The following is an 11416-nucleotide window of genomic DNA, read 5'->3' as shown; positions in this document are numbered from 1 at the left end:
CCTGTTTAAAACTCAGTTAGGACTAGCTTATTTTACTTTAGCATGTTAATTTCTGTCATGCCAGATCGCTACCTGCTAATGCTAACGCAATCTGATACACAGTTAATCACTCATTCTTGAGAACTGGGAAAAAACATATTTCAAAATGTCAGAAAATATATTTTAAAACATTAAACTCTTGGCTGTTAAACCTTGTAACATATGTCAACTCAGTCAGATGGAAATCATCTGACTGAGTTTTTCGTTACACAGCACAGTCGCAGTGAGCAGCATTTCATTTTTTAAAGTGTCTCAGAGTCTCTTAATGCTTTTTAGAATACACATTTTTAAACTACAATTCTTATTTAGCTTTGATTTCGAAGGGCTGCGGGGTTGACACATCTGATAGCAATATTTTTTTTGATTTGATGGATTTGTCTAAAAATAGAAAGTTTACCGGTGCTTGAGCAGTTTTCCTGCCTTTTCTAAACCAGGAACTGAGACAGGGGTCCTTATGGTATAGCTAACCCTGTTTATGATTTTAAATCAAAGATGATTATAAAACCACATTTTATTGGAATTAGAATGTTGGTATTAATCATTTTTAAAGTTTTGTCATTTTTGCAGGACATGATTTGTCCCACTTCTCAAGAATTTGGGTGTTATTCATTTTCTGTATATTGCTACAGGTTTGTAAAATGTCCAATGCTTCACTTTAAGCTACCTAGATTAACATGAGAGACAAAAAAACTTTAAAGCGTCATCAGTCCAACCACTTATGAAGACTTTTAGATGCAATAAATTGTTCTTCGCTTTGTCAATTTACTATTTCAAAGGTCAAGAATGAACTTTTAACACGTCCCTATTTTATAAGTTTCATTCTTCACCCAACACTGGTCTGGACACACGGAAAGTGTCTTTAACATTTAAAAACATAAAGTGAGAACAGAAAACTTCAATCTCCAATAAGCGGCTTCTATACGATCTACACGTAACACACGCTAACGCTATTAGCATGCTAAGCGACCCAGTCTAACACAAGCACTGGCATGACGTGGAACACAGGAAAAGTTAAAACGCTGAGGGGGAATTTCTGAGTGAAACGGTGTTCATGCATGTGCTATGCTGTGCATGTATGTAAATGTGTGTGTGTCACATGTTCCACCTTCCATGGAGGAAAGTCCACCAATAGGAAAAGCCTCTCCTGTTCAGTAGCACCTGTGCAACTCAGGCATTTATACATGGAGTGAATTAAAAATCACAGTTCCCACACACACACACACTCAGGCAGGAGATGGAGGGATGCAGGGAGGAAACAGGCAAAATGCATCAAACCATATGGACTAAACAGTAACCGCTAAATGATGTCAGGCCGATACGTCACGGGACACGTCACGCACGCACTATAAACAGCAGCACCACGGAACAACGAAGCAACAAACGTTCCCCATTAATAAAGAAAAAAAGCAACAATATTACCACGACACTCAGGTAACCAGGGCACGCCAGCATCTGCAGATTTTTCTACATTTTCTGTCCATCTCGTTTGTTGTCTGGCTTGTTTGTTAGTTTTATATCCTTATGTTTTAGTTTATTTTTCTTCTTTACTTTTTAATGTGTTCTCTTCATTTTTTAGAATCTTCCGGAAGAACAGTTGTGACAGCTTGAAGATGACACCCGGCCTCCGCTACAACATTTCTACAGCGATCAGTGCAATAACGTGAACCCCACGATCCTCATTGGCTATCCTGGGCGGAGGAGGCGGGACAAGTCGTCTTCCTCTTTTCTAAACTGCATAGATTGACTGTCCGTCTCCTCCCACCCTCCTTTAAACCCTCCCCCTCCCCCCCCCCCTCTGCTTCCCACCGTTCACCTGTCAGTCAAATGTCGCATTTTCTGCCGCCGGCCAATCGAATCAGCAGGAAAACCAGAGGCCCTCCCTCCCCCAGCTCTTTGGTTGGATAGGTGTGACAAGAAGGGGAGGTTGTCGTCGTGGAAACCTGCCACATTGCAATGACACCCCCCTCCCCTCCCCACAGTGTTTTCCCAACCAACTCAGCTGGCTGTGAAAAACAGCTCAGTGGGCGGCGTGTCACGCTCTGTCCTCGTCACGCCTTTAATGGCGTGTGGCAGGTCGGGCTTTGCCGGGCTAAGCTAATTTAATAGGCTGACTGAGGTGAATGACAGGAGCGAACAACCAATGAGAGGTGGTCTAAAGAGGTGGCCGAGCCAACAGCGAGGTCGGTCCCTCCCTCCCAGAAACAGGGACAGAATTGGTTCTACTAAAGCCGGAGGGTGCTCGTCCTGCAGGGCAGCATTCCGGAACACTCCCACATCACTGACAGCATTCCGGAACATTCCTGTACTCCCGACAGCATTCCGGAATGCGTCACTGATGGCGTTCTTCGAGAACATTCCTGCGATGCTGGCAGCATTCCGTAACATTCCAGAAATGCTGACAGCATTCCGTCTGGAATATTCCAGAACTGCTGACAACGTTCCGGAGCCTCCCGTTCTGGAGCTCCAGAATATGCTGGCGGAGCTGAGTAGACTTTTGAACGTCCACTTAACCGGAAAGCCGAGCACGTTTATTGAGAACGTGTTCCGCGATGTTGTAGAACGTACTCAGCTCCAGAACCTCTAACTAGGAAATTATAAATGTTAGGAATGAACAAACGAATGAAGGCGGGGCTCTGGAACGCTCGTCCTGCAGAAGTGGCACCCGGCAGCGGTCGCCGTCACTGTCCGGAGACTCTCGAAAAACGAAAGAAACTGTTAAAAAATAAGAAAAAAAAAAAGGCAAAACAAACAAACAAACAAGTAAATGTCATATTGTAGGTCATACTTTTTTACAGGTAGCTAACCCATGTGTTTCTTCATATGTTCAATACATTTACATGTACATCTGTAATAAATAGTAGGTTTATTTGTACCCTCTTTTTGTATACGTTATGTATTTAAGTCTGCTATTATGTGATGGCATTTTTATTGTGTTTTTTTTTTTTGTCTTTGTTTTTTGAACCCCACCCAACCCCGCGGTGTTTCCTCTTATCTGTGATTGGATTGTTATCTCTTCCTAGCTGATTGGTTATCTGTCTTGCATTTGTGTTTCAAGTTTTTGTGTAGTTGTTGTTGTCGTCGGTGTTTCTCTTCTCTGCTGGCGGTCAGACGGTCGGTCGGTGTCGGTCGTCACAGCGGCAGGTGGCGGAGCGTCTTAGAAGCCCAGCGTGCCGCCGATGGTCGACGCCAGGACCACGCCCAGGATGACGCAGCAGATGATGATCATGATCTTCTTCTGCAGGGTGACAGGAGACACACGGTTTGTTAGACAAAGAATGAGACATCAGAGTTTTAGGCCTCATTTAGGGCCATTTTTCATCACATTTACAAGAAAACCAGCTGACATCACGGCGCCAGATTGTTCGATATATCGTTGAATACGGCGGAGCAGAAACTTTAACTCAGCAGTCAGTTGTCAGTGTGGCAGTAAATGTACAGACTTGTCTGTAGGTGTAGGTGATGGGGTCAGCCCCAAAGAAAGCTGAGCAGGAAAGGCTAAGATCAAGCTAATGCTAACGCTACTGTTGTAACTTTACAACGTCGGCTCCAGCGCGATCATCATCTTTCAGAAGCTTGGTAATCAGACTTGAACTGCAGAGTCGTCTGTAGTTATTTATCAATAATTGAACAATTTAAACCACGTTTATCTTCATTACAACACAACAAACATTTTCATGTCAAAATACACCAAAACAGTGAATCAGCTGTGATTTGATCATAAAAAATGGGATTTGTGACAATTTCATGTAATTTGGGGACACAGCAACAGACTCTGACACTCTACAACTAAATGTTTCTTGCAGCAATGTTTTCTGGGAGCCGTAGTTTTCTTTTCATCTAAAAAGTCGTAGTTTTTTTTACGTTACCTTGCGGGCCTGGCTCTGGTATTTGACAGCCTTCTTGGTGTCGGATACGGCTCGCTCCACGTAGTCAACGGAGTGTTCCACGTTGTACTCAATTCTGTCAATCATCTCTCCCTAAAAGCACACACACACACACACACACACACACACACACACACCGCAAAGTTTAACATGTTTACTGTTTTACAACTTCTAACACGAAGGCACGTGTAACTTCCTGCTTGTGACTTACCTGGCTTTCGACCAGCATGGCCATGTCGACGAACATGTCGTGCAGCTCGCGGATGCTGTTTTCCAGCTTGATGATCTCGGTGTGTCGGGTCTCGATCTCGTTCAGAGCCTGCTTGGTCATCTGAGAGTCCATTTTGATCTGCAGAGGAACATGATTTTACTATGAAAGGTTGATGAAAAAAGGTAAAAAAAAGAACACACACACAAATAAAATACTGTAAAATGTGTAAAAACAAAAATTTAAATATATGCAACCAAAAACTTAAAAAAAAAAATTGGGAACATGTTAAACTTGATCTTTAACTTTACAGCAATGTCAAACTAATTAGTTAAGAGGAAGAGGAAGATAATACTGTAAAAATCAAATCAATTAATAATTATAACAATTATAATAATAACCACGGGCAGGGCCAGCTGTAGATCGTCATACTCACCACTCTGACTTTCAAACAAAAAAACTAAAAAAAAATTCATTATTTATTTCAAATACTTTGCTGCTGGAAGGCTTTTAATGTGAAAAATCTTTGCAGGAAGCAGCTTCAACAGCTATTGAAAAAATGGCAAAGTAGAAGAGAGGTCAGTATTTAGTCTCCTCTCTTTTCTGTCTCATTACCAAGTCTCAAAAAAAGTACTTTGGAAATTGGTTTTAGTTGCTGACAAAGCCACGGCCAGTATTTTAGAAACAAAATAGATATTTTGCACCCCCAACTTTAAGTTTGGGGGGCATATAACAATGACGGCTCCTAGATGGCACCTATGGTGACTTGAATACTTCAAAATAAAATGTTTTTGGGGCCACAGTGGCTGTTTATCCAAGTACTTTTAGAGGTGTTGATTAGATTCTGGTGTTGGTGTAAACTGTGGTCAGGACTTTTGAATTCCAGTTTCTTCTGTTTTCTGGCGCAGATGCTGAGTGGTGCCATGTTACTAAAGTGTCCGATGCACTTACCTGCTTACAGAGTAACTTAAAGGGATAGTTCAGATTTTTTGAAGTGTAGTTGTATGAGGTACTACTCTATAGTCAGTGTATTACCCACACTAGATGACAGTTGGCAAGCCCCCAGCTTGGAGAAGCAGCAGGAGTTAGCAGCAAAATCCATATTAGTTTAAGTGTACACTATATTTAGAAATTTTTCACTGCTTTACCTTGCTGTCAGACAGACTTTTTCAACGGGAAACCACTGTTATTTAAGCCAAATAACACTGTCTGTAAACCAACCAAACTCCATTGAGAAAATCAGTAATTTTACGTCACAGAACACAGGAGTTGTTGGTCGACAGCTGCCTCTATCTGTGAGTTTGTTTGTGTTATTGTGAGACTTGAATGTATCCAAACAAACCCTTTAAAACACTGAAGTCACAAAATGACGCAAAGAAACTAACAGGTGGAGGCAGCAGCAGACCAGCAACTCCTCTGTCCTATGAGGTAAAATTACTGATTTTGTCAGTGGAGTTTGGTTGGATTGCAGAGAGTGATATAACAGCTTCAGTTGCTTAGGGCGTGTAAGTTCATCATACAACCACACTTCAAACAATATGAACTATCCCTTTAACAGCAGCTGTAAAGTGTGTCTGAGTTGACCTCCACTGGTTACCGGCTGCAGAACTGACCACTGACCACAACACGTGACCTCAGCTTTGATCAATAGCAGTTGTACCTGCACATATGGGAGCTTTTAATTTGAAGGAGTGAATGATAATGCGAGGTGACTCCATCAAAATAAGAGCTTCACAGCCCCCCCCCAAACTCCCACACCCCCCACCTCCCCACCCCTGCGTGGTCCTGTGACAGAGGCCGTATTCACTTGATGTCTCAGCGCACCTCGTGGCCATTCTGCATCCCCACAGTCACTGACCGTGCTGATGGGATGCAGAATGGCGCAGGTTAAAGTGACCCGGAGCGCCAGCCGGGCTCAGGTGCGGTGCTTACATCATCGGTGAAGATGGCCAGCTTGCCACTCTCCAACATGTCCTCTAGTTCCTCGTTGGTGGTGGTTCTTCCAGCTGCAGACAGAACACAGAGAAAAGAACAGAGAGAATGTTTAGAGTCGAGAACACCTGAGGCATCACCTTTTATGTGCCAGATGTCAAGTTTAAATAAAGAAATGGTTCTCAGTATAACCCCCTGGGTAGGTTCTTGTTAGCACCTTTAGAGGTGGGAAGACTTTGAATAGAACCCCCAGAGAGAACTGTAGGTGGAACCATTACACCATAGAAGGATTCTCTGTAAAACCTCTGGGTGAAACCTCTCACAGACGGTTCTTGGTTTAACCCTTTATGTTGGATTCTAGGGAGAACTTTCTGAAAGGGTTCCAAGTGGAGCCTTTATAAAGGGTTCAACCAGGAACCAAAAAGGGTTCTCCTGTGGTGACAAGCCAAAGAACCCTATATGGTTCTATTTACAAGTTTTATTTCTAAAATCTTTGATTTGCCAAATGTCAACTTTAATTGAAAAATGGGTTCTTTGTAGAACCTCCTGGGTGGGTTCTTGTCAGAGGATACATTACACCATAGACAGATTCTCTGTAGAACTTTTCATAGGGGGTTCTGGGTGGAACCTTTCACAGATGCTTCTAGGTTTAATCATTTATCCCAGGTTCTTGGAAGAACCATCTGAAAGGGTTCAAAGTGAAAAGGTTCTCCTGTGGGAACAAGCTGAAGAACCCTGTTGGTTCTAGTTAGAACTGTTATTTCTAAGAGTTCACCAGCAGATATTTTCATTCTGACTTGCAGACAGAAGCTCAATGTAAACAGAGAACATGGCAGGTAGAACCGCAGGTAGAACCACAGGTAGATTAGGATTAAAGGTGTGTTGCTAGGCAACTGCCAAATCCCCAAAATCCTAAAATAAGAGCGTGAAATCACAGAAACTCAGCCAGCGTTTTAGTATTATTATTTAGCTGCTGCTTGACAGTAGAGGCGACTTCTGACTGTAATTTTGTTTTATTTTATTGTTTTATTTATTTGTTATTATATGAGGAGTTTTTTCTGTTTCTAATTGCAACAATAAAGAATAATTTTATAAATAAAGATTTTTTTTGTGCACAACTGAACCAAACCAGAGCCAGACATCATCAATCAATCCAAGATAATCTGCTCATTTCTGCTGCAAACAGTGAAGGACTGTCGACTGTGTCATATAAAATTATTAAAGTTATGTTTGATAAATTAGGGAAAGTAAAACAGTAATAGTAAACAGTGTGTGTGTGTGTGTGTGTGTGTGTGTGTGTGAAGGTCAGAGCTGAGAATAACATCTCTGCAGCACCTCTGCAGTCCGTCTGTCTGCTGCTGTGTTTGTTTATCTGTCTGCATCAGCTTAATGTGCTGCTGTTTGTTTGTCTGCAACCTCCTTCCTGTGTGTGTGTGTGTGTGTGTGTGTGTTATACTGTGATGTTTATCTGCAGACTGAATCGACCTTGTTTGTTATTTCAGAGGTGAAAAATAAAATTCCTTACAGTTAATTTATTGGTTCTAATTCTGTAGATTCAGTGTGAAGTTGTTTCTAACTCTGTTGGTGACACTGAACTCAGAACTCCTGAACCGCTGAACAGCAGGAGACGGGATGTGAACCACAGTGTGTGTGTGTGTGTGTGTGTGTGTGTGTGTGTGTGTGTGTACTCTCACTCCCAGCTCAACTCAAATACTCTGATGCTGCATGTATCAATCTTAACAAATATAAACATGCACCATCCTGATGTGTGTGATTCGTTGACTATAGGATTAAACGTCACCACTCTCGTTAGTCGCCACCAGAAATACTAGTTGGTTAAACTATTTAGCAGCATTTTATTCATGTACGATGCCAGTTTATGCAGACGCCCGCCACTAGTTGGGGCTGCGGCCCATCAAACGGCAGCTCCTCACGCCGTATGCCGTTGTGTTTCTTTTATGCATTTTTGCATGTTTGTGGTTTATCGCTGTTCTGTTATACGTGCAGCCCTTTGTGGCCTGATTTGTGATACTGAGCTGTAACAAACTTTGACGTTCTGATATCCTGTTGTTGTGAGACTCCGCCCTCTCCACCTCCTCCATACACTGATATTCTCACTTCCTTGCTGTTGGGTCACCTGACTGCAACGGCGCATCAAAACATGATGCCAAAGAGGAACGAGCAGCGTCAGAGCGTGACGAGTGAGGAGCTGAGAGCCGTGTGGTTTGTGCAGTGTGGAGTGTTGCATGTGTGCAGTGTGCGGTCAGCAGTGTGTACTCACTGATCTCCAGCTGTCTCTGGATACGGTCCTTGCAGCGGTCACGGTACTTGGACTGCGTGGTGTTGTACTCAGTCATCACCTCCACAAACTTACGTGACAGCGTCGAGTGCTGCAGACAACCACAGAAGAAGAAAACAGACAGGAAACAGTGAGAGAAGAACAGATCAGCAATGAAGAGAGTACTGAAACTCAAGTACAAGTACTGTTACATCACTAAAATATTACTCAATTACATGTAAAAGGTTTGAAAAAGTGGCTTCAGTAGCGATTCATGTTTGTTAGGAACTGAAAAAACTTAAATATAAATCAGTAGAATCCAGACTTTAGTCTGATTTTGTGCGAGTCCTCCTGCACTGCACTATAACCATGTCCCTGTGTACCACACCACAGAAGAAGACAGAGGACAGTGTTTTAAGGTGCAGCTCAACCCTCACTGTAAAACCAAATTTATTAGTTATAAAAAATAAACTTAACTGAACATGAAATACTTGTTTTTTTTAAAATGAATCAGTTCTGTCCTGTAAAAAAATCAAACTCTCAAAAGAAAGAGAAAGTTTTTAAATAAACTGAACAAAAGTTTTTCCAACCTGTCATCTTTCATTGAGATAATTTACTTTTCTTCTTTAGATAAATTTGAATCTTGAAATCACCCAAAATCCAAACTACATATTTTTCCTCTTACTGTTTATCCATCATGACAGTTTTGGTGTGAGTTGCAGAGTTTTGGAGATATCGTCCACAGAAGTTTCTGCCTTCTCTCCAGTATAATGGGATTAGATGGCACTTGACCCGCGGAGCTCAAAGTGCCTAGTCTGACTTATCGGATGTCTGCCATTGGCCTCTTGCTTTGAGCGGCATCATGGCGTCTGCTATCTACGTTTTCAAAGTCGCTGGGAAACAAGAACAGTCTCTGAGCTGCAACCTACACACTGAAAATGGCAAATTAGCATGTGGGACACCAATGGTACAAACATAAACATGCTAACAGCTGTTAGCTTTTCTTTGCAGTGATGTAGTCATCTTAATGCCAGAGCTTGCCTCCTGACTAGAACTTTAATCGTGCATGAAAAGGCCCAAGCCCTACAAAATTCTGTTTTTGAACCCGACCTGAACCTGTCCCTCACTTGCATATTTCAGCCTGGTCCCAGTTACAGCCCGAGATATTTCTTTACAAGCTTCCCTCCGGTGCACCAAACAGTAGGAGTGGGCAGTGACAGGGACGATACATGGCGGGGATTTGAGTGGAGAAATACAGCCTGACCCGACCCAAACTCGTCTGGTCTCTCTGGGTTCAGGCACAGATCTCAAGCTCTACTCCTGACATGCAAATGTTCCACCAAAACAAGTTCCCCCTTGACACTATTTTGCAGCAGCACCGTCGCTGCATCCTGGGTTTAGCTCCGCCCAAGATGTTTGCGATTGGTTTAAAGAAATGCAAACGATGCAGGGAATTTTTCCCCCATTATGGCAGAATGTGTATGCATGGAGTCAGAACTTTTGTTTGGTTATACGAGACCCAAAAAATGCAGCTGAGAGAAGACGGCTTTTATCTCCAAAACTCTGCAACTCGCACCACAAAAATCTAAATAGATAAACAGCTCTAAGATAGGAGAACAAATATGTATGTTTGATTTCTGGGCAACATGTCTCTTTAAATACTTTGTAAAAGGTTAAAAATACAGTGTAGTGCATCTGTAAACATTATGGATTGTTTATAAAGAATGTGTAAACATTACTGAATGTTTGTTAACAATAAAATAAATATTAACTAAAGTTTAAATTACTATCAATTCACTATTTATTATTAATAATTATTCTAAAGTTTTTAAATGAAAATCTAAACAGAATAGAAATAAATAAAAATAAAATAAATAAAATAAAAAACCCTGCCATGTGTTTGTTTGTTTCTGGTGTTTTGTCAGACATGTGATGGACACCTGGACGTGTCTCACCTGTGTCTTACGGATCCTGAGGTCCGCTGATGATCTGTTGAGACCCTCCTCCTGCTCGATGCTCTGCTCGATTGCTGCAGAAACACACAGATCAAACAGGAAACATCATCTTTAGATTCTTTGATGGAACAGTTCATGTTTTAATGTGTTAAATATCATTTTGATGTGACGTCATAGCAACATAAAGTGTAAATAGATCGTTGTGTGTTTTGGACGTCGTCCATGTTGAGCTGCAGTCTGTTTTCCAGGTTTGATGTGTGAGGATTAATTGAGGATTAACTGCAGATTATCCTCCTTCACTGCAGCTCAGTCTTTAACCTGCAGCCGGCCCACCTTCGTCTCTGAGGAGCAGCTCTTCTGTCCTCCTCCTCATCTTCCTCGTCCTCCATCAGCACCACCTCATCACTCTGCTGCAGCTTCAGTGCTTCATTATTCAACCAGGGAGACACACTTTAATAATGTGTGTGAGATATTCTGGTCTGCGGACGCCCACAGAGCCGAGAGGAACACTGAAGTCAGCAGGACGAGGACGACGCGTCAGTCCACCGAGACGTTAACAACAGAGACAAACACTGAACGCACCTCCTAACATGTACTTTGTCTGTGTGTGTGTGGATGTTCTTCTTCATCACCATGAACACACACACTGTAGTTTATCTGGACTCCATCACCGTTCTGCTGCTAGAAATACTCATCACAGCACCAAATGTGGATTAATCCGCCACTCAAAATAGTCCCAAACAAATGCGTATTTCCTCCTGTTCGTCTGATAAAAAAACTCCGACATTAAAGGGATAGTTCAGATGATTTGAAGTGTGGTTGTATGAGGAATTTATCCATAGTACATTACAACTGTTGACACGCCCCCAGTTTGGAGAAGGAAGCAGAACTTTATTTGTACTGTGCAGCAATTTTATTCCAGGTGGGTGGACAATGTGCTGCACAGACAACGAACCACAAAAGCTGCAGCCACAAGAATATAAAACAGAAACAGATACTGAGCAGTCAAATAGTAAGACATGAGAATTAAAACAGCTTAAAGAGAAGAAAAATAAATTAACGGCACTGACATTTGAGTTTTATTCTGCTGACCCCTTATTACATACAGTATATAACATAT

The 11416-nt window shown here is 42.0% G+C and overlaps 1 protein-coding gene across 1 annotated transcript in view; it reads right to left on the bottom strand.

The window, feature by feature from the left end:
* Window positions 1–3011: 3011 nt before the first annotated feature.
* stx1b (syntaxin 1B) overlaps window positions 3012–11416 on the bottom strand; it is a 59859-nt gene continuing 51454 nt past the window's right edge. Inside the window, exons 5-10 of the mRNA XM_084743583.1 lie at window positions 10297–10370; window positions 8345–8453; window positions 6064–6137; window positions 4135–4272; window positions 3906–4016; window positions 3012–3274 (exon numbers count right to left, since the gene is read on the bottom strand). Of these exons, the coding sequence (XP_084599709.1) occupies window positions 3194–3274; window positions 3906–4016; window positions 4135–4272; window positions 6064–6137; window positions 8345–8453; window positions 10297–10370 (587 nt within the window). The 3' untranslated portion in view covers window positions 3012–3193. The remainder of the gene's footprint in view (window positions 3275–3905; window positions 4017–4134; window positions 4273–6063; window positions 6138–8344; window positions 8454–10296; window positions 10371–11416) is intronic.

Source organism: Lutjanus erythropterus, chromosome 19, assembly GCF_056507025.1.
Source record: "Lutjanus erythropterus isolate fLutEry1 chromosome 19, fLutEry1.hap2, whole genome shotgun sequence".
Classification (NCBI taxonomy): Eukaryota; Metazoa; Chordata; class Actinopteri; order Lutjaniformes; family Lutjanidae; genus Lutjanus; species Lutjanus erythropterus.
This window is presented reverse-complemented; position numbering and strand designations above follow the sequence as displayed.